General features: G+C 51.4%; 1 protein-coding gene and 1 non-coding gene across 2 annotated transcripts; both read right to left on the reverse strand.

The window, feature by feature from the left end:
• Positions 1 to 1,500: 1,500 nt before the first annotated feature.
• On the reverse strand, positions 1,501 to 1,574 carry TRNAG-CCC (transfer RNA glycine (anticodon CCC)). The gene has a single exon. It is a non-coding gene; the product is annotated as a tRNA-Gly (tRNA).
• A 499-nt stretch (positions 1,575 to 2,073) lies between these two features.
• Positions 2,074 to 25,577, reverse strand: PLAT (plasminogen activator, tissue type). Its single transcript, XM_061134561.1, has 14 exons — positions 25,438 to 25,577; positions 13,547 to 13,644; positions 12,360 to 12,402; positions 10,679 to 10,816; positions 10,218 to 10,328; positions 9,826 to 10,000; positions 8,882 to 8,973; positions 7,331 to 7,511; positions 6,872 to 6,957; positions 6,225 to 6,420; positions 5,996 to 6,132; positions 5,721 to 5,861; positions 4,485 to 4,651; positions 2,074 to 2,921 (listed from the first exon to the last, which is right to left on the reverse strand). The coding sequence occupies exons 2-14, from the start codon at positions 13,619 to 13,621 to the stop codon at positions 2,763 to 2,765; spliced, it is 1,701 nt and encodes a 566-aa protein (XP_060990544.1). The 5' UTR covers positions 13,622 to 13,644; positions 25,438 to 25,577; the 3' UTR covers positions 2,074 to 2,762.
• Between the last annotated feature and the right edge of the window lie 215 nt (positions 25,578 to 25,792).

Consider the following 25,792-nt stretch of genomic DNA (forward strand, 5'->3'; position numbering starts at 1 on the left):
AGCCCTCCACTGCTTCAGTTCATTTCAATAATACAGCTGTCCTTGTTCTGCAAGGGGGGAGGGGATGAAACCAGCAGAACTCCGACCGTAGCTGCAGTTACAGGGGTCTTCCTTACCACTGTCTTCCAGCCACGTTCTCCCCCAGAGGGCTAAGGTGTACATCTACCTAAGACAAAACCTGCCCCTTTCACAGGCTGAAATCAGGAAATCTGTGACTTACATTTCTGTGATCTGAGTTTATTGAACTCGTCCAGGGACCGAGCATTGTCAGAGAAATCAGTGGCCCCCTCCCCACCACTACCCCTACCGCTGGAATCAAGCTTCTGGGCCTTAGATTCTCTTCCTTTTGTGAGTTGAAACTATTCCTTTAAGAACTTCTAAGTTGAGCAGTTCTGACCGCCTCTCTAGAGAGAGAGAGAACTACGACCACGTTTGCTCCAAGGAACTGTCGGCACATAACCCAACAGCAAGCCTTGCATCATCAGGTTTATTCTGAGATTTGGGGTGTCAGTGATAAGAACTGTCAGGCAGCAGCCAGGGGCAAGAAAGTCTAAGAGAAGCGGAAAGTGGCATTGCTTAAGTAACATACTTGTGTGAACTGGTCTGGGAGTGAAGTCTTTAAAAAAATTTTTTTTAATTGGAATATAGTTGATTTACAATGTTGTGTTAGTTCCAGGTATATGGCAAAGTGGATCAGTTATATATTTACATATATTCGCTCTTATTTTTTTAGAGTCTTTCCCCATGTAGGTCATTAGAGTTTTGAGTAGAGCTCCATGTACTGTACAGCGGGTCCTTATTAGTTATCTATTTTACACATAGCGGTGTGTATATGTCAGTCCCAATCTGTGTCAGCATCTTCTTGACCCTCATTCCTCTTTTACCTTGGAGTTCCTGTCCGGGGTGTCTCCCCACCCACTCCCCTCCCGTGAAGATCTTCCCTGAGCCTCGCTTGGTCCATTGCTTCCCTAAACCCCACATGTCTGCGGCTCCCTGCTGCCAAGAGAATTAAGTCCAAGTTCAGTTTAGCATTCAAAGTGCTGTCATTAATTCCAACCTATGTTCTTCTTCATGAACGTCACTTTGGAAAAAACATAACTCAATTCCTCCCCACACTCCCCTGCCTTTCTTGCCCTCCAGATCTGTAGATTTTCATGCAGTGGTAGCTTCTTACCTCAGGAAATACAGTCAATATCCTGTAATAAACCATCATGGAAAAGAAAACGAAAAAGAATGTATATATGTGTATAACCGAATCACTTTGCTGTGCAGTACAAATTAACACGACTCTGTAAATCAACTATTCTTCAATAAAGTTTTAAGAAAAATTTTAAAAAAGAGTGCCTTTCTCATTCCACCAGTCCAAATCTTGCTCAATTTTTGAAAAGCCTACCCAATTCTATTTTTTCCTTAAGTTTCACTCTTTTTCGGTCTTAGGTACAGCACAGGAGATCTTCATTGCTGCGTGTGGGATCTTTAGTTGTGGCATGTGGGATCTAGTTCCCTGGCCAGGGATTGAACCCAGGCCCGCTGCATTGGGAGCACAGAGTCTTAAACCACTGGACCACCAGGGAAGTTCTTAAGATTCTTAAATCCTTCCTGAGCTGAGTTTCAGCAAAACTTTCTGGCAAACCATCTTGTGGTTCATCTCCACCCTGCCTTGTTATTTCTCTGGATCCCCATTTCCCTGTCAAACCAAGAGTTCCTTTCTTTCCTTTTACCTTTTATAGCACTTACTCTGAATGTGTGCATGCTAAGTCACTTCAGTTGTGTCCGACTCTTTGTGACCTTACTGACTGTAGCCCGCCAGGCTCCTCTGTCCATGGGATTTTCTAGGCAAGAATACTGGAGTGGGTTGCCCTTTCCTACTCCAGGGGATCTTCCCAACCCAGGGAACCAACTCTCCTCTCATGTCTCCTGCATTGGCAGGTGGGTTCTTTACCACTAGCAGCACCTGAGAAGCCAATGAAAGGAAACATTCCCAATGATTCAAAGAATGTGGATGAGAGTAAGGAATAAAAGCTGTGAAGGTACTGTGTGTTAACAGAAAGATTCCACTCTCATTCAGGAAAATATGTGAAAAATACATCAGAATTTATTATTCCAGTACAGTATCATACAGGTAGTGGTGACAGAGTACAAACAAAAATGAAGTGATATAAATATGCTAGAGCCTAGTTTATCAGTTACTAAAATGATACGTGTCTCCTGGGTCTATGATGAAACTTATAAAGAAAAAGAATTACACTGTACACAAACAGGATTCCCTCCAAGACCTGCAGTGGGAGAAAAGGAAAGCCCAACACTTGACTTAAGGGTTGGAGTCGAGGAACTTGATCTGGCCAGCCAGCCCATCCCTTGGTAGGAGGTTCCTGCTGGGCTTCCTTGGGACTATAAATAGACATTCTATTTCTAGTAGAATACATCTAACCCTTCTTTCCTGAAGGCTCGAGTTATCTTTGCCTACTGAGACATGCTTTCATCTTTGTGGTCCCCTTTCCAAAGATGCTCACGTGCATAGAGGAGAAAGCGGGCTTCCGCCCTGGGGAGTGGTCTTCCATGAGGGACTGGCGTTTATCCATCTTCCCGTCTGACAGGACGTTTCAGCCCTTAAGCCCTGAAAACTTCCAAAATGGAAAAGTACCTGTGAAACTACATCCTCCCCCCACTTCCGCTGTGTGAAGAAGCCCCCGCCACGGTAAGTCTTCAGAGGTGGGAGAAGCAGGGTCTCTGTGATGTAGGGGAAAACGGGGTGTCCCTGGTCACGGTCGCGTGTTGTCTTGAATCCAGTCCAGGTAGTTAGTCACCTTGGTGTACACACCTGGGATGTCCTTCTGCCCGCAGCCCAGGCCCCAGCTGATGATGCCGACCAAGGTCATGTGGCTGTCCTTCATACACACCAGGGGGCCGCCCGAGTCACCCTGCAAAAGGGGGAAAGAGGTCAGCTGTGTGCAAAAATGCAGACTCTTTGGGGGGATGTTAGGGTGAATATTTGTACTGCTGATATGTATTCTACATACAGCTAATACATGGCACTAATATGTATCCTTCAACATGCTCAGATTCAGGGAGGGAAATTTTACTCCCCGATCTTGGACCATTAGGGAATTAGGTTGTAGTTTTGTTGTAAAGCAGACTTGAGCTCAGACAGTGCTGACAAGTGCTCAGTCGTGTCTGACTCTTTGCAATCACATGGACTGTAGCCCGCCAGGCTCCTCTGTCCATGGGCTTTTTCCAGGCGAGAATACTGGAGTGGGTTGCCATTTCTTTCTCCAGGGGATCTTCCCAACCCAGGGATCGAGCCCTGGTGTGCTGCATCTGCTGCACTGGCAGGCAAATTCTTTATCACTAGCGATACCTGGTCCCCACTGGGTTGTAAAGTCACCACTAGCTGTGCGGCCCCAGGCAACTGGACTTCAGTATTCTTTCCTGAATGATACTAAATAATAATAATCTAAAATAGAAATCATAGTACTTCCCTTATGAGGTTATGGGAATTAACTGGAAGAAAGCTTGAAAAGCTCTTGAGAACAATGTAAGGCATTTAGTAGAACTCTTGGTAATTGTTAGCTGTTTTTGTCTTATTGAATCAAGCTGAGTTGTTTTTAACTTGACACTAGCTGATAGATCATGGTTTCACTTTGCACACAACCTTTTATGACTGTCGAGCTAGGTGGTGGAGGTGTCTGAGAAAACCTTGGAAAAAGAGACCAGAGGCTGTCATGGAGGCAAGAGGGGGAGATGGGGGTGTGATCCCCGCATCAGAACTGAGCCCACGGCCCTCAGTGCAAGACCCCAGCCCTACTGCCTCCAGCCATGCCCCGGTCTCCCAGCCTCAGTGAGAGCCCGGAGCACAGTGGACGTGAAAACAGCACCGCGTTGAGGGTTCCTTTGCTCCATTAGGTCCTACCTTACACCGGTCTGTGTCTCAGACTCAGAGTTATCATGAAATACAAGTACGTACCAGCTCTGATGGGGACGCCAACCAAGAGACCCTGTAATAGTGTGCTTTCCCGGGGGAAACCTCATCAGGGGGCTGAATGCAAGTTCCTAAAATTTCTTTCTCACAGATCATCTCTCTCCTATTTCCAGGGAGCTGCTATTCCTCCCCTGCTACCCAAAAGACCCCGATTCCCCAGCACCCACAGAAGCCAAAGCTGTCTTAACTTGCGTGGCTTTGTCCATCACTTTGATAGCCATTTAATTGCCTAGGCTTACAGGAAATCCTGTACCAGGCAGGGGTTCCGGTGCAGACATTGGGGAAATTTACTGCCGTTTAGATGTCTTCAGTTTGTGTGACTTTGATCTTGGCTCCAACTGCTTTATTCTCTGAGGCTCTCATCTAGATCCCATCCCCCGCGCCCAGATGAATCACTGCTTTCTGGCTATAACTTTTTTTTCCCTTGGTTAAGAACCAGTTGGCCGAGGGACACTTTTGCCCTTGGATGGGGGAGGCTCAGAAGAGGAGGGCCGCCCGCGCGTACCTGGCAGGCATCGTGCAGGTTTGTGTGGTCCCCACCGCTCCGAGTGTCTCCAGCACACAGCATGTTGTTGGTGACGGTCTTATTAAACAAGTGGCGGGAAGTGCAGCGGCTGGCTGGGTACAGCCGGACGTGAGCCTCCTTCAGCCGCTCCGAAAAGAAAGGAGACCCTGGAAGAGAGCAGGGAAGGCAGCTTGTGGCTTTACGGAAAGTTATCTAGAAACCTTTTGGAAGGAGAAACCTGAACTTTTCAATGATAGCTAACGTTGATTAATCTTTTACATGTATTAAGTTGAATCCTACGGAATTGCCCATATTTTAACCTTTTGCTACAGAAATGGCAGTTTCATAGAGTTTCACCCAGGCATTTCTCAAGAGCAGCAGGAGTGACATACATTTGGGGCCAGGTAATAGTTTTTGCAGGGGCCTGCACTGTGTATTGCAGATGTCTACCAGCACCCCTGGCTTCTGTGTGCATGCGTGCTTAGAGTCATGTCCGACTCTGCGACCGCATGGACTGTAGCCCACCAGGCTCCGCTGTCCATGGGATTCTCCAGGCAAGAATACTGGAGTGGGTTGCCATGTCCGTCTCCAGGGGATCTTCCCGACCCAGGGATCAAAGGAGGGTCTTCTGCAATGCAGGCAGATTCTTTACGATCTGAGCCACCAGGAAGCTTCACTGGCTTCGACCCACTAAACGTGGGTATAAACCTCCACCCTGAGTCGTCACAATAACTGACATTGCCACATGTTGCCTAGCAGGCAAGAGAACCCTAGCTGAGAACCACTGGTTTAACCTAATATCTCATTTAAGCCTCAATCTATTCACTTCTTACCAATGAGGAAACTGAGGCTTGGAGCAACATGAAATGAAAAATCCACGCCTGGATCACAGGGCTCACCAGGTGCAGAGCGAGGGCTACCGGGTAGCAGGCAGAGTCCGGGAACCACACCCTTAACTAAGCTCGCTCCATGTCTTACAAAACCTCCTTGAAATCTTCAGCCCTTAGAGCCCTCCTGCCACTTAGACCTCTTTCTTGACCGACTGGGCCATTGGCTAGGAGGGTGGATGGCGGGGCTTCACTTAGCAGGAATCTGCCCAGACTATCATAGTGGTGAAGCCTGCCCCAGGGCTGGATTGGACACTCTCAGGATGGCTCTTTCCTCTCTCCAGTCAGCACCCGCCCCCCACGCTGCCCCCAGACAGACAGGATGGCACAGTGACTTCCTCCCACTCACAGGCCTCGTGTTTCCCATAGCCGGACAGCTCACACTCCGTCCAGTCGGGCAGCTGCAGGCTGGCGTCTGGGAGGCAGATGGTGCGGACGGAGCTGCTCTCCCGGGCGCAGGTCAGCGAGTCCGATTTCAGGTGCAGCAGTGCTGGGAGAGAGGGATTGAGGAAGAAAGTGGGGATTTCCGGGGAGAGGAGGGAGGGGCTAGGGGCCTGGGAGGAGGAGGTGGGCGGTGTGGGTCTGGGGGATCTAACTGGAGCCAGGGAGAGCCGGACATCTTACCGATGTCATTGTCGTAAGTGTCCTCATCAAATTCCTTGTGGATGATGTATTTTTCTACTTCAAACATCTGCTCCTCCTCTCCAGGGACCAGCCGGTATGTCCTGCCCAGGACCACCTTGAGATGGTGAGTCTGGTACCTGACGGAGAAACGGGCGTGAGGATGCTCTTCTGTATCCGGCCTGGTCGAGGCCTTAACGGGAAGGCCGGCCCGCTGGGCGCGCATCCCTACCTCTCCTGGAAGCAGTGGGCGGCAGACAGCACCCAGCAGGAGCTGATCAGGGTCCCCCCACACAGAAACCGCTCTCCCGGGGACCGCCTGTTCTTGACGAAGATCGCGGCTTGCCAGGGGTGGGAGGTGATGTCGGCGAAGAGGCCTCCTTTGATGCGGAACTGGGGCCGCTTGTACTGTCTCAGGCCACAGGTGACTGCGGAGGGCAGGATGGAGTGGGGGGTCAGTCCTGCGGGCGTGGGCGAGGTCCCCAAGCCCCAGCCCAGTGTCTCGTCTGGGAACCCGGGTTTCCACCCACGGCTGCGCTTCTGCGGCCTCTGTACAGAGTGACGGGAGCCTCTGCTTCCCTCCTCCTCACATCCTGGCCGCCATCCCTACTAACAAGGCATCTCCAGAGAGCAGCCTGGAGCCCGATGCCATCCATGAGAAACGGCTGCATCCTTTCCTTTTCTCTTGCCCCTCCCATCACCTGCCCAACAGCGTCGCCATCCACCAAGGGCTTCAGCCGGGCAAGCCCCCTCCCCACCCAGGTCCGGCCTTCCTGAAAAGCTGACCGCTGCGTAGCCTGAACCAGACAGCTTCCCAGACGTGGGAAGCGGCGGAGGACACGGGCAAGAATAATGCTGGGTGAGAGGAGCCAGTCTTACCGCACTGGGGCACGTCACAGTACTCCCAGGTCAGCTGGCGGTCCTTCCACACGTGGCACCAGGGCTGGGCGTCCCCATCGGGATTCCTGGGTGTGAGGAGAGACGGTTTTCAATCACATCACAAGCCAGAGAAGAGGGGAAGGCGGCCCAACTGGTGGGCGGGTGGGGGGCGGGGGAACGACCCTGAGCCCTGGGCTCCCCCACCACCACCTAGGAAATCATTCTTATCTTCTGCACTTTGTTGTCATCTCCCAGCACAGCTGGGAGAAAACCCCCAGGATGGAATAAAGGGGCCTCCGGAGGATGGAGCAGGTGAGGGCAGCCCCTCTTAACTTGGGATACGGGTCAGACCGTAGCAGCGGGTCCCTCCCACCCACGTGACCTTCGTGTGTGAGTTTCCGCGTCGGCCCCGCCCCGCCCTCCGCGCGGACATGCCCCCCGGGGGTCCACGCGGCCCACCTGCAGTGGTTGTGCTTCCCCAGGCCCAGGGCCTGCGCGTTGCTCTTCCAGGCGGTGTAAATCTTGCTCGTTAGGAACATGGAATTCCACGGGAGGCAGGAGGTCCCAGATTTGGTGCGGCTGCGGGTGCCGCGGTATGCCAGCCCGTTTCCAGTGTAGCAGTCCCCATCTTCTTCTGCAACTGGAACGCAGGAAATCCAAACTGAAACACAGCTGCTGAAGTGCCGAAGCAGCAAGTGGGAGTTTGCAACAGGGCCTGAAGCCTGGGGCTGCCGGCCTGGGGTGCGGGGTCGGGGGAGGCGGCGCGGGGGGAGGGGGGGGGGGCGGTGGTGGCCAGCCCTCCCCCAGCTCGCCCTTTTCTCTCCTTCGGGTGCATTCACTCAGGGTGGTCAGCGGCTTCCACCTGGTGCCAGCCTCCCCATCAGTGGGCTGTCTTAAGGGATATTCAGGTTCAGGAAAGGCTGCCCAGTTCAGCTAGTGGGGATTGATTATTCCTGGAACCGCTTGGAAGGCTGTTAGGGGTTTCCTTGTTTCTACTTGACAGGCTGCTGTCAATCTGGGGGCTTCTGTGTGCAGACCCAGTTTTCTCGGATTTTGTCTGCCAGGGCCTTGGAGGATTTACTGGACTTGGGAGGGAAGCAAGAGTATGAACCTTCAAATGCTGAGTATTAGCCCCCATTTTACCCTCTTTTCTACCCATTTGAAACTGACGCAGTACCCTAGCACGCACCAGTAACCTATTGAGAAGGGGCCTTTGAGATCATCAATCCCAGTGAATCCCAGTTTATACCAGATCTAGGGAGTGGGCAGGATGCTTTAGAGTCACTCTGTACGTTGTTCTGCTTAGCGGCTCAGTCGTGTCTGACTGTGCGACTCCATGGACTGTGGCCCGCCAGGCTCCTCTGTCCATGGGATTCTCCAGGCAAGAATCCTGGAGTGGGTTGCCATGCCCTCCTCCAGAGTGGGAGTTACTCTAAAGAGCTCTCAAAATCACAAGTCTATCAGCGTCACTTGTAGGCTGAATGTGCCTTTTTATACATGTATATTTAGAACTTTGAAACATATTTTTACACGATTGTGATAAGTAGCATCATTATTTGGGAAAGCACCACTGAACACATGGTGCCATTTTGTAGCTGAGTACTTTTTAAATCTGGGAAGTTTTCTCACATTAGAAGTCTTTAGAGACAGAGCGCGATCTTGAGAAATAAGGCCCATTAATCAAAAAAGAGAGAACTTGCACGTATTCTTGAAAGAACTGGAAACCACCGGTAGAGCCCCATCTTTTCTGGCCACGAGGAAACCGAGGGTCAGCAGGGTGCAGAGATCGGCTCAAGGTCAGACAGCTAGTTAGAGGCCAAGCCTGATGAGGACCTAAGCCTCTTGACTTCCTTCCTCTGATGCCAAAGTGACTGACCGCTTCAGTCCTTTGTCTCCTCATTTGTAGAAGGACCGTCAGCCTTGTCCTCCAGATCTCCCTAGATCTCCCTTCCCCACCCCACCCCCCTGGGACTCCGTGAGGCCGCAGGGCCCTGGGGAGGCTGCACTTACCCTTAGCGCAGGCTGGAGTGCTGCAGAACTCAGAGACGTATTTCCCTGCCTTGAAGATGTAGCACCAGGGCTTTGAGTCTTGGTCCGGGTTTCTGAAAAATCAGCCAGGAAGGCCAGGGGAAGTGAAGTTAAGCCTGTTTCTCAGGCCAAGGACTCTTCACTGTCTTATGGGGAGAGAGTTATTTATGTTTGTTGTACCCAGGAGAGTCAGATCATGTTGGGTGGAGGTATGACCTTGTAATCGCCTTTGTTGGGAGATTAAACACGGTTTACAGAGGTGCATATGGCTGCCGCGTTGACAAGCGGTAGACCATGCTGGTGAGCTTTATGTGTTAACTTGGCTGAGCTATTGTGCCCAGTTGTTCGATCAAACACCAGCCTTGGCGGTGCTGGGAAGGGATGTGTCGATGTGGTTCACGTAGGTCAGCTGACTTCATCCAATCAGTTGAAGGCATATGAAGGGCAAAAGCTGAAAAATTCTGTCTCACATTGCAGTGTCAACTTGGGTCTGAGTTTCCAGCTTGGGGAGGGGGCTGCCTACGGATTCCAGACCTGCCAGCCCCACCATGGTCACGTGAGCCAGTTCCTTAAAATGAATCTCTTTATGTAGATAGAAATGTATCTACATCTCTATACATAGATACATATGTGTCTATAGCTATATATATAGATATCAGTTTCTGCAGAAGAAATGGCAGCCCGCTCCAGTGTTCTTGCCTGGAGAATCCCATGGACAGAGGAGCCTGATGGGCTACTATCCAAGGTGTCACAAGAGTCAGACATGACTTAGCAACTGAACTACCACGACCATGTATATCTGTGTTTCTGTGTCCGGGTACCTCCTATGGGTTCTGCTCCTCTGGAAACCCTGGCACAGGTCTTTGCGTGACTGTCCCAGCTTCTCGCCAGAGGAAACCCTCCTAGGGGGGAGGCAGCCATCTCACCTGCAGTAGTTGTGGTTCCCAAGGCCCAGCTTGACGGCGTCGGGCCTGCGCCCGCTGTAAGGCTTCATGACCAGGCCGCTGCTGTTCCAGTTGGCGCACTCAGCCCCGCTCTCTGCCGTGCTCCACGTGCCTCTGTAGGCGACGCCCTGGTCCTTATAGCATGTGGCGGTGGTGTCTGATGGGAAGCGGGACACACGGCACATCCCGTGTGAGTCCCCTTTTCATTTAGTTTTCCAGGCTTCAGACTCGATCCTGGGGCTCTAACCACCCCCGGGTGACCCCACCCCACCCCGACCCTTCCCTCATCACCCCACACTTTGCTCTCCTTTCTGGATCATTTTGCAGGTGGGATTTCCTGGTAGGTCCTCATCTCATAGACGCCCACCACTCACCTATTTCACAGCGCTTCCCCATGAACCCTTCTGGGCACTGGCAGACGAAATCTGAAGAATAGACGGCCTGCCGACACGTCCCCCCGTTGAAACACCAAGGTTCACTGCAACCTGTCAAGTAGAAGCAAGGGGACCCCAAATTACTTTCCAGGCACCCCAAGAATACATGAGTCAAAGTTGAAGAGGGCACCCTCCCCGCAGGCGCAATTCTGAACACTTTACCAAAACCAAACTCATTGACTCCTTGCAGCTAACCCCAGAGTCTATATGACTGTTCTCCCATTTTACAGATGAGCAAAGTGAGGCCCACGGCCTCACACCTTCACCTCGGCCTAAGGCAGAGTGTGCCTGAGGCCCTGTTAGAGGGTTGGGTGGGCTGGGGATCGTGACAGACAGGGCTTGGACCGCGGGGCCGTGGGAATGGGCCCGAGGCCCACGGCCCGGTTTGGGGGGACACGTACTTCTGACGGGCACCGAGTGGCACTGGGCCCGGCCGCCGTTGCACCAGCAGTGCTCCACCTGGTTGCTCCTGAGCAGGGGTCGCAGCCAGGACTCATGTTGGAAGTACGTCATCTGCATTTTTTCATCTCTGCAGGTCACTGTAACCACAGACAGGCCGGCCTCTTTAGGGCCCGACTCACCCCACACTGATGCCTCCCCTCTTCCGCCCTGCTCACTCTCAGGAAAACCCATCCTTTATTCCTTCCTTGCTTTCAGCAGAAGACAACAAATACCCCATTTTTGTCACCAAAGACCCCTTTCATTAAAAAAAAAACAAAACCACTTTCAAATCCAGCTTATTAGGGGGATGTGCCAATATTATTTTCCATATGACTGTGTGACCTTACATTTAATTTCCCATGGAAATCAGTTATTTTCTTGAAATAAATAATACAATGGTATATTTCTACTGTCTCATTTTGTTAGTTTCCGTGAACCATGAAACCCACTTGAGAAAAACAATTAGCAAAGACCTCTCTAATTGTTTTTCCTCTGATGGGACCTTATTTTGAAAGAAATTATGTATCAAGACACATTCATAAAGTAATACTCTAATTTTTCATTTTAATTCATCAAAAAAGAGGCACATGTTTGCAATTGCCTACCAGAACTTTTGATTCACATGAGTATTGTCACACTGAGATGATGCAATTCTGGCCCCAAACAAAGAAAAGTAATATTTTAGTCTGTGCAGAAAATGTGCTACTTCCGTTAGTATTTCTGGTATAATGAAAATAGTTGAAAGAGTCCCATTAATAGGTGTTCCCCTTTTCTCTCTCTGTTTGCAAATCCGAATGCCAGCTCAAAGAATCTGTCACTTTTAGTGGATTGAAGATGTGACATGAGCTCACTGTCAGTGGCACTGCTGTTCTTTCAGCGGCCCGTTGGTGCCGAGACGTGCTGGCAGGAAAGGCCGCGCTGTCTGACGGTGAGGGCAGTGAGAGTTAAGCCGTGACTCACTCTGGGGAAGCTTCCACCTTAAACAGGTGTTACAGAGCCTTCCAGACCCAAAGCAAGTAGATCCTGGGGGAGGAGGGGTGATATGGGACCTGCAGTTCTTCCTATCAGATTCAAGACACTCGGGCCTAAGCATCTTTTTATTCTTGGGATCCTAGTGGAAATGGTGCATGCATTTTTAGCCTCAACTCTAGACACGGCCTTACAAAGAAGGTCTTCCCACAGTACTGCCATGAAATAAAGTATAACCCAGGTTGGTCATCTCTGAATTACCAACTGAAGCAACGGAGGCACAGAGAAATTAGTTAACAGAGATGCTGAGTGGAGTCCGGCGGGGAGGGGCTCACAGCCCAGGGAAAGGCCCTGGAGGACCCTGCGGCCTGGTGGCTGTGTGACCCTGGGCAAGTCACTCAGGCTCTCCGGGCTCTGTTCTCATCTGTATAACTGGTCTTTGGGACACTGGGCTCCCAGCAGTGAGTGACTGCCTGGCGTCCTGACACCTGGCCAGCACACCTGTGCCTGTGTGAGTGATGAGAGGGCACAGGCATGTCTGCAGACTCTGGCTTTCACGGAGCTTAAGTAAGCAGGTCACGTGGAAGAAAATCCCCGCTGGAGCTTCAGGCACCCTGACCCTGACCCTCACCCTGCCTCCGTGGACCACCCTCCACCCCAGCAGCGTCTCACCTCTATACGATCTGGCGCCTCTCCTGAGTCGTCTGTAAGTTTCCTGCAAAGAAACCAGGGGTGGAAGAAGAGTCGGCACACGCAGGTGTCTGAAGAATAAAGGTGGTCAAACCAGAAGACTGCCATCAACCCACCTGTCCAGAGCACTCCTCTCAGGTAACTGGTCCAGGTGCAATGTCCACACCTGGATTCCCCTCTGATCCTTCTTCCCTTTCTAGCCTAGTCCTGTCCAGAAGGACGTTCTGAGTAGTGAAATGTTTAATACCCGTGCTATGCGATACAGCAGCCACTGGTCACACCTGACGACTGAGCACTCATATGTCATGTGACTGAAGTGAATTTAAGTTTCATTTCATTTTAATTGCAGATGAAAATAGCTACCTGTGGGTTAGTGGGGATGTGTGCCCTCATCCCACCTCCTCCGTGTAACCATCCACACGCTCCCCTTTCTAAAATCCTGCTGTGTTGGGCATTGCTCACTTGGCCTGAATCATGCATGCCCTTGGCCTGAATGATGCTCTTAGCTGCTGGGGATCTTCGGAGACCACGTCCTAACTAGATGGTAAACAATACATGGGCAGCTTGCTCACAATGCCTGCGCTTTTATAAACATTTCACAGATTCTGACTTCCCCAGTGGCACAGTGGATAAGAATCCACCTGCCAACGCAGGTTCGATCCCTGGTCTGGGAAGATCCCCCGTGCCTCGGAGCAACCAAGCCCATGCGCCACTACTACTGAGCCCGTGCTCTAGAGCCCGGGAGCTGCAGCTGCTGAAGGCTGCACGCTCTAGGGCCTGAGACCCACAACTTATGAGCATCTCTGTTGCACCTACTGAAGCCGGTGCACCTAGAGCCCATGCTTTGCACCAAGAGATGCCACCCCAATGAGAAGCCTGTGCACTGCAACTAGAGAGAAGCCCCTGCTCTCCAAAACTGGAGAAAGGAGAAAGCCCCAGTGCAGCAATGAAGACCCAGCGCAGCCAAAAAAACTTGTAAAAAAAAGATACTTCATGGATTCATTCAAGCAAATCCTTTAAAAATAGCTCCAAAGAAGCCACGCAGCGGCGGAGCTTACTCAAGTCAGAATGGTGCGCAGGGTTCCCGCCGGAAGCCTGGACCTCGAACCTCGTCCACCGAGGGGAGTGTGTCCCGCTGTGTCCCAGCACAGACACGAGTGCACACCTACCTGGCTGGGTGACGTGAAGACGGCTCCGCAGAGCAGCAGCACACACAGGAACTCTGTCTTCATGGCGTTCATCATTTCCTCGGGGCGTCCCTTAAAGTCTGGAAGAAGGGGGGAAATAAGCGGGAGACGTGAGAGGTCCAAGCGGGCAGCAGAATTCAGGAGCCAGGCGGTCCTCCCAGCATTGGCTCCCGGGGCAGGAGAGGCCGCGGCCAGCATCTGGCAGATGGGGTTTTTGTTCTCATGTATACATTTGTTATTGTGGCTAAATACACAGAACACAAATATTTCCCATTTTAACCACTTCTGAGTGTAAGTTCAGCAGCATTAAATTCACTCACATTGCTGTGCAACCATCACCACCATCCAACTCCAAACGTTCATCTTCCCAGACTGAAGCTCTGTACCCCGAAAACCCCAAATCCCTATTCCCCTGGCAACCACCATCCTACCTACTCTTTCCATGAATCCAACTACTCCAGGTGCCTCATGTAAATGGACTTACATGATATTTGTCCTTTTGTGTCTGACTTATTTCACTGGGCATGATGTTCTCAGGTCCATCCATGCTGTAACATGAGTCAGACTTTCCTTTGTTTTTAAGGCTGGATGATGTCCCACTGAGTAAATGGACCACATCTTGCTTATCCATGCATCTAGTGATGGACACAGGTTGCCAGAAGATGGCTTTGTTCAGACATCTCTGTGGGCTGAAGGCTGACACCACCTCTGGCCCTGGCTGCAGCCCAGGATGTCAGGGCACTACCTTGGTTTCCCTTGAAGTGAGCACCTGCCCTGGGGTTGACTAGATGGACCCACAGCAATGTCCGCTCTCTGACTTTTTTAGAGGAAATCATAGGAGATCTGGGGTTGGCACATCTCAGAGCCAGCTCTCCTCAGATGGCCTGAGCCCAGTCCCGGAGGACTTCCACGTCTCCTTGTCCAACAAAGGGAAGTCTCCTCCACCACCGCCTCCCTGCTCCATTGGGAAGCTGGCCTCCTTTAATATTCAGGCCCTGTGAAGTGCAGTTTTGCAGAGAGGAGGGACGGCATCTGGTTTGGGTGTTCGGACTCAAATCTTCCTGACTCCACATCCCTGGTTCCGTCTGCCTGGTCCTGGCTAGGGCTCCGGCCCTCAGCCTCTCACAGTGGGTTAGTTGGTTGGGGTGTTATTTTGTGGTCTGGCAGCCTCACTTGCTCCCTCGTCGGCAAGGATGAAACCAGGGCTCTTCTTCCCTTGACTCATTTCCCCTCAGTCACAACAACTCTGCTCCCATCCCTGCCCCCCACCTTCATCCCAAGCATCCGAAGGGCCCCGCTTGGTTCGGAGCGCCCAGGACTTTGACCCCAGTGCTGGCTCGGGCTCCTTTGCCCTTAGAGATGCTGTCCTCTCACATGGCCACAAGTCCCCTTCAGAGCAAGGGTGAGAAAACAAGGAGCCAGAGGCTGGCGGGAGCCGCTCTGGGCCCCAGCGACCTTCTGGGGCCACTGGTGACAGGCAAGGCGCGCGCGGAGCTGTGGGAGAAGGAGGCGGGGACGGGACCATCCGGGCAGATTCCTCGGGCTCAGAGGGCATCTTGCCAACCAGCACGCCCCTCCCGCTCCGCACAAGAAACAGAAAGAAGCCAGGATCTGGGTCCTTGTTCCAGTTTGGCCTGCCCCCAGGGGCACATTCAAGGGGCACGTGAAAGGGCCCTACATGGAGCAGAAGTCTAGATGCTGGAAAATTGCCAAGTGATAAGAGGAGCATTAAGGTCTTTGCATTCATTGGACAGATGAGGGGAGGGGGCCCCCGGGGGGGGGGAGGGGGCCCGATGGAGGTGGGGAGGGATGCACTTAGGGCTGAGGGTAAAGGATTCAACAGCTGCAGCGCCTCAGACCCTTTTGCAACTGAAGACTCAGCAGAAGGGGCATCTTTTTGTCTTCTGCTCTGGGACGGTCGGAGCCTGTCTCTCTTCTGTCAGTCCTTATCTTCCTCTGCTTCTTCTGGCCTTGCGAGGCCTGGAGCTGACCCAGGGCCAAAGAGCCTGACACAAACCATGGGACGTTCCATCCTTGCTGCACGGAAGCGATGGGAACAGCTGGATGGCCGAGTAGGGCGAGAGGATGACAAAGAAATGAGTCATCCTGCCTACAGTCAGCGCCTTCCCGAGACAAGGGAGTGAGACAAGGAGGCAAATCGCGTCCTGGCATTGCCTTTGTGGGGAGGGAGGTGCAGAGATCTCGGGTCAGTGTCTGGGCAAAGACCGAGTGACCCCGGAGATTCAGGAAGCACTCAGGACCCTGGGGAGCTGTGGACCTCAACCCTGGACCACAAGTTCCCACCAAAGGGAGAGCCGCCCATGTGAGACTGGTAGGAGGGGAGATTTGAGAAATAAAGCACCAGAAGTCTCTTGCAGGCTCATTTTGTAAATCCAAAACTTGTCATCTTTTTGGTGTGTTCCCTTTCTCTTACTGTATTTAATAGTTTCCCAGAATCAAAAAACTTAAAGAGCAAAGAAAGGACTTCCTTGGCCGGGGGGGTGGGGCGGTCCAGTGGTTAAGACTTTGCCTTCCAACGCCAGAGGTGCGAGTTCAATCCCTGGTCGGGGAACTAAGATCCCACATGCCTCGTAGCCAAAAAACCAAAGCATATTGTGACAAATTCAATAAAGGCCTTAAAAAAGGTCCACATCAAAAAAAAAAAAAAAAAAGCAAGGCAGGAAAGGAGGGAGGGAGGAAAGACAAGAAAAAGAAAGCCACAGGGATGGGGATGGCTGGCTTTTGTGGGACTAGAATCCCTGAGTCACCAGCAGCATATGGAATGATTCCAAGATCGCTGGTCCCCAAGGTCCCAAGGCCCCAGCCCTGGCAGGCCCACCTTGGCACATAAAGTCAATTTTTGCAGATTTGGAAAAGGCTACGTGGACAGACCTCTGGAGACCCAGAGCTCAGCAAGTTGACAAAGAATCTGTGCAGATTAGAAACATCAGGACACGTCGGGGGTAAAGCGTGGCCTGGATTCGCAGGCTGTACCCGTGGGCATCCTTGTGGAGGACCAGCCTGGGATCTCCGCCTCCAGGGTGCCCCCTCCCCCCAACCCGCCATCTGCGTAGAAGCCACGCAGGGCCCTGCTTGGCTGCAGAGACAAAGTGACTCTGTTCTCTGGCCTCTGAATAGCCGTGAGTGATGACTGCTCTGGGGGAGAACAATGGTCTGGTCACTAGGGAGGAGGGTTGGTCTCCAGGAGCCAAAGGTGCCTTTGTGGCTGGGAAACCGATCTCGCCAGCCAGAAGCGCGGGACTCCTTTCTGCGGCGGTGGCAGGGGGAATGCTGATTGATGGGCCCTGGAGTCTGGCTGGGGCGAGGCCATGGGAACCGCAGCAGGACAGCCGGGGGAAGGGCCTGGGGGCTGCAGTGGAGAGCTGTCCTCAGGGTCTTTCCCTGCCCTTCGCATGACCCATTCCCACCACCTGCTCCCGAAAGGCCTGCTATCAGCAAAAGCACCGACACCCTCCTTCGCATATGGTTTGACTGTATTAAAAGGAACGTGTTGGCACTTCCCTGGGAGTCCAATGGTTAGGGTTCTGGGCTTCCCCTGCAGGGGGCATGGGTTCCATCCCTGGTAGGGGAACTAAGATCTCACATGCTGTTCGCCATGGCCAAAAAAAAAAAAAAAAAAATTAATGTGCTGCCCTTCCAAAAAGCATCTTTGATTTGAGACATCAAATCTGCTCCCAGGGATGCAAAACCAAGTGGGCTAGACTCTCAAGGCTTCCTCCAGGGCTGACGCCTTGTGATTTCTGCTGTTCTGAGTGTGCACGTGCTGTGTGGTCTGTGAAACACTTACATGTGGGGAGGAGAGCTTTCATGTAAACACTCCACCACATCCCATAACGTGACCTACAGTAAAGATCCGGGACCAACCAATCAAGTTCTCTGATTCTAGGTACAAACAGCACATTTGCCGGGATGTTAAAGCTGCTTCTACTCTTGGCAGCAAAAACAAAGCAGAAACACTGAGCCAGCTGGAGGACCATGGAAATTGCAAGGGAAAGATAAAGTTCAGTTGATACGGCTATTCAATTTTTGCAAGCATGCAAGGCGTTCTCACTTAATCTTTGGCAAAGAGGAGCCTTGGTTTGTTATTACTTTGCAAAGTCTCTCTCTGGAAATCTGAGTAAGAGAAAGTCAGTCTCCAAGAACACCAGTACTCCAAAATGACTCACAGCTTTAAGACAAACATCACCCTCCCTCCCCCCACCCAGCCACTATCCCCCGGACGGATGCCAACAAATTAGAAAAGAGAAGGTCAGAACTCCCTGAGACAGCAAAGGCCTGTCACTGAGTCAGGACAAGAGATGTGGTGAGATGGGATGAGGAAACAGGCTTTGGAAATTGGGGCTGAACTCCCACAGAAAAGTGCACCTGTGTCGGCACCAACGTCAGAGCCCAGGGTGGAACCATTAGCTCTATGGGTCACGGCTGTATACCCATCTTCCACCTATATGGGTCCTCCTTTTCATAGGGCTTCCCTGGTGGCTCAGAGGGTAAAGAATCCACCTGCAATGCGGGAGACCCAGGTTCAATCCCTGGGTCAGGAAGATCTCCTGGAGAAGGGAATGGCAACCCACTCCAGTATTCTTGCCTGGAGAATTTCATGTACAGAGGAGCCTGGAGGGCTACGGTCCGTGGGGTCCCAAAGAGCCAGACACAACTGAGAGACTAACACTTTTTTTTTAGAGTTTATGCTCTCAGAATAGAAACCATTTTCTAAAACTGCCATCACAGAAACCATTCTTAGCTCTTCCCTAGAGATTATAACACTAAGTGAAGTCAAAGACCAATATCATGTGATATCACTCATATGCGGAATCTAATTTTTTTAATTATATAAATGAACTTATTTATAAAATAGAAATGCACTCACAGATTTTGAAAGCCAACTTCTTTACCAAAAGGGACATGGGAGGTGGAGAGGAGTGGTAAATAAGCTTGGGATTAGCATATACACGCTACTATATATAAAATAGATAACTAATAAGGACCTATGGTACAGCATAGGGAACTCTACTCAATATTCTATAATAACCTATATGTGAAAAGAATCTGAAAAAGAATGAAGGTATGTATAACTGAATCACTATAACTATAGTTATAACTATAACAAACACAACATTGTAAATCCACTATATGCCAATTAAAAAACAGTTTTAAAGGTAATTTCCTGTGTGTGAAAGCTTAATTTCTCTCTTCCTGAACAGAATTCTTTATACCTAAGGAACAAGAGAGATGTCTTTCTTATCTAATTGGATCGGTTCCAATGAGGTAAATAGAATAAAATCCTCTCCTGGCACCTCCCACCCACTCCCACATCTCTGCTTCATTACTCACGATGGAATTCTCTGCAAAGCATATTTAAAATACAGGTATATGTCTACATGTGTGCTAAGCCGTTTCAGTTGTGTCTGACTCTGCAACCCCGTGGACTGTAGCCCACCAGGCTTCTCTGTCCATGGGACTCTCCAGGCAAGAATACTGGAGTAGGTTGCCATGCTCTCCTCCAGGGGATCTTCACAACTCAGGAATCGAACCCATGTTTCATGTCTCTTGGCTTGGCAGGTGGTTTCTTTACCACTAGCACCACCTGGGAAGCCCCCATAGGCACATGACCTGTGTCTAAGTTTTATACGACATTGACCTACTCAAAACAATCTATCCTGAGCATCGTCATCACCGAACTTCTCCACCCTCTGCCAGGTAACCCTGCTTATCTGGAGGGCCTCAGGGAGTGCAGTGTGGGTCTGGGAAAAAAGGAAGCCCATCCTGCCTCCTCCTCCGATAGAAGAAGAGAAACTTAGATCCTTGTGAAGAAAATGCAAAGTGCAGCTGGCAAAGCTAACCCCGTGAGTCAGGGCAAGGAGATATGATCCCTGAGTTTGAATCTCAGCAAACGGCAATCGCATGTTAATCTAAGAGTCTTGTTCTTCAGTGAGGCTGTTTCTGGTGTTCCCTCCACGCCCTAATGCAAACATCATCACGAGTAATGAAATACGCCATCACCCAGCAATTCTGCAGTCTCCCCTCCAGATTTCAACACACTTGAATCAGGAAAAGACGATCGGAGATGTTCATCGTTATCACCCTATGCGGAAACTGTCCACCTTTTATGAGACTCACATGAAAGTGACGTGATAGCATAGTTTTGAGAAATGCGTCTGGATGAATGCCATTTACTCATCAGGTCCTGGAGTGCTGACGCTTGTCAGGCATCCACTAAATCATTTAAGTCAATATTATCTCTTGTTTAACAGATGAGAGACTCGAACTTCAAAAAAAATGTAGTGAACCTGCTCTCATGCCACACATCTGAAGGGAGGTGTCGGGACTCAGGACAACCGGCCCTATAGAAAACCCCCCGTTGCTCTTTCCACGACTCTTACTGGGTCCTGATGCTGGCCTGTCGTGTTCTGAATGTGCACAGAGTTGTTGATGGAGAGGAGTGGCAATCGGAACGCAAGGAGCGTAGTCCCTCCAACCTCCTCTTACCGTCTGTGTGTGTTCCCGGTTTTCTAGTGGTCCCATCCTTTCCACCAGCTGGATAGTGCTGGCAATTAGGAGAGAAGCAGGTAAAGCCCCTTTGAACAGTTGGTGTCCAGCATAGTTAACTGTACTTACTGCCAGGAGTGCCCTTAGAAGGAGGGCCAAAGTTTACAGACTCTCCCTGGAACGTGGACTAGAAAGGAAGCCAAGTTCTATGGGGTCATCATTGAGTTCAAGTGTTAATACCAAATCCCGCCTCCTAGATCATCCGAACATCTTGCGGTGACCTGTACCCCGATTCTTGATGACTGAAATCAAGTTTTCTGCCCTTCGTCTGTAAGCACAGATCAGTATTAACAGGAGCCCGTACTTCCTGGATCACGGGGTAGTGTCTTTTATCCTATTTTCAATCTTTTTCTTTTGTTTGCCTTTCCCAGGCCTATTTATACCACACACGCCAGGGCTATTCAGGACTCTCAGAGGAAGCTGGAGTTCTCGGCCAAGGCAGCTGGAAAGTCAGGCCCTCGATGCTGATAAGGGCCATCTGATGCGGACCACGCGTGTGTTTGAAAACCACACACATGAGGCAAGAAAAAGGAGGAAATCAGAACTTCTCAGAAAACAAAACAAAGCCAAAGCCCCCTCTTTCCCCCCAGCTCATGTGGCAGGCCTAGGCTCTTGCTGCCAAATAAAGCGAGTTCCTCTTTTCTGTGAATAGGACGACCTGTGAATAGCCAGCAAAGGCCAGAGGCTGGTGGGCTTTCTGTTTCAGATTATTCCTAGTCAGTTGCTGGGTTCAGGTTCCTCCCAAGCCCACTCCCCACACCTTCAAGGAAGTGCCCCTACAAAGATCTCTAACCAGAGGGCTTGGGGGCCATCCTCCTGGTAGCCATCAGATCTCTCATCCCATCCACCTCGACTGGAAGCCCCGGCTCTCTGGTCTGCTCCTTCCTGAATTCACAGGCGATGACTTACTTTGTAGCACCACCAAGCAAGGGCGCCAACCATGCCCCAGGCACGAGTATGCCGTATAAAGACACAGGAACTTCATCCTCAACACGGCAGAGCCTAGGACTTCCCTGGTGGCGCAGTGGATCAGAATCCACCTGCCAATGCAGGGGACGTGAAGTTTGATCCCTGGTCCGGAAACTAAGATCCCACATGCCCTGGAGCAACTAAGGCCCTGCATCACAACTACTAAGCCCATGCTCTAGAGCCCATGAGCTGCAGCTATTGATGCCCGTGTGCCCTGGAGCCCGTGCTCCATAACAAGAGAAGCCGCCACAGTGAAAAACCCATGTCCTGCAACAAGGAGGAGCCCTCGCTCAGCTAGAGAAAGCCTGAGTGAGGCAATGAAGACCCAGTGCAACCAAAAATAAAATAAATAAAATTATAAAAACCTCATAGCCTCAGTAGGGGGCAGACAAATAGCTAGCCAACCCTAGCTCAGCGCCACCAACACTGTGCTGTGTGGAGGTGGGATAGGAGGTGGAGGCGAGCGGGCAGAGGAAGAAGGGGTCCTACTGGGATGTGAAGGAGGGGATGGAGCTCACTCTTGATGAGGTGGGGGCTGGTCGGCTTTCTGGAATGGATGCTATGCAGTCTGTTTATCAAACCAAAGGGGGAGTTAGCCAAGCTCTGGAGGGGTGTCACTGACAAAGCCCTTAAATGGGACCATTGTTTGGGGTCCCACAGCAGCTAGCAGCCAGAGCCCCTTAACCATCAGGGCAAACACCTTTCCTTGTGCAAAGGAGTGCTAGTCACACACCCCAGGCTCTCCCTTTGAGGAGGGCGCCCCTAGGAGGGCGTTCCTAGGGGGAAGTGTGGCTTGAAAAGCCCAAGAGTTCTAAGGATGTAGGTGCCTTGGAGGAGAAGGCCACCTTGGATTCCCTAATGTCTAGCTGAAACTCCAATACTTTGGCCACCTGACATGAAGAGCTGACTCATTTGAAAAGACTCTGATGCTGGGAAAGATTGAGGGCAGGAGGAGAAGGGGACGACAGAGGATGAGATGGTTGGATGGCATGCACCGACTCAATGGACATGGGTTTGAGTAAACTCCGGGAGTTGGTGATGGACAGGGAGGCCTGGCGTGCTGTGGTTCATGGGGTCACGAAGAGTCGGACATGACTGAGTGACTGAACTGAACTGAACTGAAGTTAAAGGAATATTTACGGCCATGTAATAAGCAGAATAAAATTTCCCTGGTGGCTCAGACAGTAAAGCGTATGCCTACAATGCAGGAGACCCAGGTTTGATCCTTGGGTTCGGAAGATCCCCTGGAGAAGGAAATGGCACCCCACTCCAGTATTCTTGCCTGGAAAATCCCACGGACGGAAGAGCCTAACAGGCTACAGTCCACGGGGTTGAAAAGAGTCGGACACAACTAAGCAACTTCATTTTTACTTTCAATAAGCAGAAAAGGATCTCATGCCAAGGCTCCCCAGTATCTGGGTTTAGCCTGATACTGAAGTAGGCTTTCAGCAGCTCCGAGCGGAATGAGGTCTTAGAGGTCAAGTCCCAAACAAACCTCTCCAAGCCACTGTGGAGCACTGCATAGCCACCCTGTGCAGCTCAGCTGGACTTGTGGCCAAGACTCACCCTCCAGATCACGGCTGTTGGCATGGATGGCATGGACAGCTGCTGAAGACCCCCCAGTTGTACCGGTTCCCCAGGAAGAACTGCTGCTATCGCTTGCTGGAGAATCAGGATCAAAACCAGAACTTGCCTGGGTTGTGCCTTCAAAACTGTTTATAAAATGCCCGCTGTGGGCCCAGCACCTGGTCCCTTTTCCCTTTGTCTTAACTCTCAACTTTCAAGAGATCAAGAGGTTTGTTTATCTATCCCTCTATGCCCTTCTATAGAAGTCTTTTTTCCCAGACGGGAAAGTGAAATATAAAATGCACAAAGTATGACTAAGAAAACGTGCTCTCTCTTCATATGTAAGTAGACGCTTAGGCCAATAGCAGGAGACCATGTGCCTGGACTTGGGGGTTGGACTAGGGCAGATGGTTCAGAAGATTCTTTCTAGCTCGAACTTTCTGTGAGTCTGAATCCTCCTCACCTTTTAATCTGGCTCCACTGGAGACCCAGCCCTTGGTTTTGTGAGCTGTTTGACTAGAATGAGGTTTACCACCTGAAACTAGGGACACAGTTTTTCTCTGTGCAAAGAAAACAGCCCAAAGAAGGAACGAACAGAGTATTCCAATAACTCATTGTCCACCCTGGCCATCTTATCAGAACAAGGCGGAAAATCACTCATAGGAAAAAGGGATTTTATTCTGAGACTGCATATGCCCAGGAGTCATTGAAACTGAACACTTCAACTCAAGACACAAATGTTCCCTCCTCCCTCCCCCAGATATTCAGTATTCAGAGAAGCACATGGATTTTGAGTTTTGACTGTAACTAAGCCTACTGTCGGGCTTCCCAGGTGGCACTAGCCGTAAAGAACCTACCTGCCAATGCAGGAGACATAAGAGATGCTGGTTCGATCCCTGGGTGGGGAAGATCCCCTGGAGGAGGGCATGGCAATCCATTCCTGTATTCTTGCGTGGAGACTCCCATGGACAGAGGAGCCTGGCAGGCTACAGTCCCTGGGGTCCCAAAGAGCCAGACATGACTGAAGTGACTTAGCACACACAGCAAGCCTACTATTCATTCCATGAACCATGTTGTCCCCTCGGCCTCTGACCCAAGATAGTCTGCCCACCCTCTGGAAGCTTTGGAAGTTTAAAGCCAGCTCTGCTCCTCTCAAACGACAGTCTAGCCCAAGGGCCCCTCACGCTTCTGTAAAACCCCAGGCGGGACCAGAATACCTGGAGGTGAAGTAGAGACAGGCCACACCTGGGCAGTGACTCCCCAGATGGCCTGTGGGCCTGGCCACCCACTCACAAAAAGCCTTTCAGGTGATGACGGCTTCAAGTCATCCCGCCAGGGGTCTGGCTGGGTTGCTCTTTACAGTCGTTTGAAATGTACTGATCACCAGCTCTGCTCACCAACATGCTAGGTCCCCAGATCCCTGAGTTTTCCCTGAGCGAAAACTAATCACGGGATCATTTCTGTTCCTCCGGAAGCAGGAACTGTCCCAGGCCAGTGCAGAAGCCACAGAGAGCAGCGTTGTTGGGAGACTCTGATCTGACGGTTTATAAAATAAACTGAGACGGTCTCGGAGCATCCACACAGAGCCTGGACCATTTGACAAGAGCCAGCAATTGCAGGCTGGCGTCTCTGAGAACATTTTAGGTGCAATAAGTTGATGGGCAGGATGGAGCTCTTCCTATTTCAGTATTTGCGGCGTCTCTGCTGGCGCCAGGTCTGACTTTGCTCTCACGAGAAGCTCTTACCCGGCAGCTCCTCTGACCGTCATCTATTGATTCTGGACCAGTCAGCGTCCAGATCCTGGGACGTCTCCTGCCCCCGGGCAAGACTTGCTAGGAAGCCCTTCTGAGGAAACTCCACTTAGCGACTGTATTTCAGAATTTCTTCATGGGCTTGCACACTCATGCACGCACGCACACACACACACACACACACACACACACGTAATGTTTTTTCTGTCATCCACCAGCTGCGGGAGGCCACCACTGCCATCCACATCCGTCACCGCCGCCACACGGCTTTGGGCTTGAGCTTGTCATCAGTTACCTGAGAGTGCCTTGCTTCCTTCCCTCCCTCCCTCCCTGGGAGGTTAAGAAAATAAAGATAATAACAGTGAAAGCCTAGAAAGCCCGATACAGTCCCTGTAGAGAGCCTGGGGGAGAGAAGACTCTGTGCTATTTCCCTCTGTAATTGGAAAAGTCCTCAAAGAGCCCTCCTTTCGCATCCTGGGCAAAAAGCCAGAGGACAAAACCCCAGAGGCTTCGTTCTGACGCTTTCCCCCCTTCCCCTCACCCAGCACTTCCCACCCGGTGAATCCTCTGTGGGCAAGCTGTTCCCTGCCCAGCCCCGCCTCAGTTTCCCCGTGGGCTCAGCCGCCCCTGGGAGTCTCTGGGCTCTGACCCCATCAGCCCATCTCACATTTCTTGCCCATGAGTCACGAGCGGTGCCCACCGTCTACTCAGAGCGCGTCTGGATCACCCTTTTCACTTTCCCCTGGGTGAGCAGAGATTTCTGCTTCAGGAGACACATCCCTAGTTCCCTCCCTCTTGCCCTGATCACCCGCTGCCCCCGAGAACGCTTCAGCCCGTCCCAGTGGGATGCACGTTCAAAAAGAAACCTCCCTCCAGACAGACGAGGATTCTAGCGAACCCCACTTTTGGCCCGAGTGACGGAGTCAGCCCCCTCGGTGTCGACGTTCCTTCGGTGGCTCAGAAAGACTTTTAAGAAAGAGAAGAGGAGCCAGGGACAGAGTGGCACGGAATCCAACCTACCGCGCTGGAGCCTTCTCCCTCCTCCAGAGGCGTTGTCTTCGGCACCAGCTCTGCAGGACCTTGGCTGGCTCTCCCTGCAGGGCTCTGGCCTCCTTTAAATTTCAAGGCAGGGGGTGGGGTCGCTGGCCCCGGGTGGGCGGGCTTCTCTGCGGCAGGCAGGAGGATGCCCAGTGGACACTGGGCCCCGCAGGAGCCAAGCGGGGGCGGGCCTCTTTTCACAAAGAGGGGGAGGAATTTCCCCCATGGAAGCAGCCCAGCCCATCCTGGCTTGGGGCCAGGCTGATTATTCATGGTCCTGATGTCATCAACGAATCACAGGAATTTGGGAGTCGGATGTTGGAGGGGAACCCGAAGA

The sequence above is a fragment of the Dama dama genome, chromosome 32, assembly GCF_033118175.1.
Source record: "Dama dama isolate Ldn47 chromosome 32, ASM3311817v1, whole genome shotgun sequence".
Classification (NCBI taxonomy): Eukaryota; Metazoa; Chordata; class Mammalia; order Artiodactyla; family Cervidae; genus Dama; species Dama dama.

Bases quoted from the DNA above. Each gene is read 5' to 3' on its own strand.
- PLAT (XM_061134561.1), bottom strand. From the start codon at position 13,621: ATGATGAACGCCATGAAGACAGAGTTCCTGTGTGTGCTGCTGCTCTGC. The intron at 10,001-10,217 runs GTGAGTGGTGGG...GCTTCCCATCAG, and splicing joins GGGGAAGCGCTGTGAAATAG to ACACCACCGCCACATGCTAT. The intron at 6,958-7,330 runs GTGGGCCGCGTG...CCTCACACCCAG, and splicing joins GGGAAGCACAACCACTGCAG to GAATCCCGATGGGGACGCCC.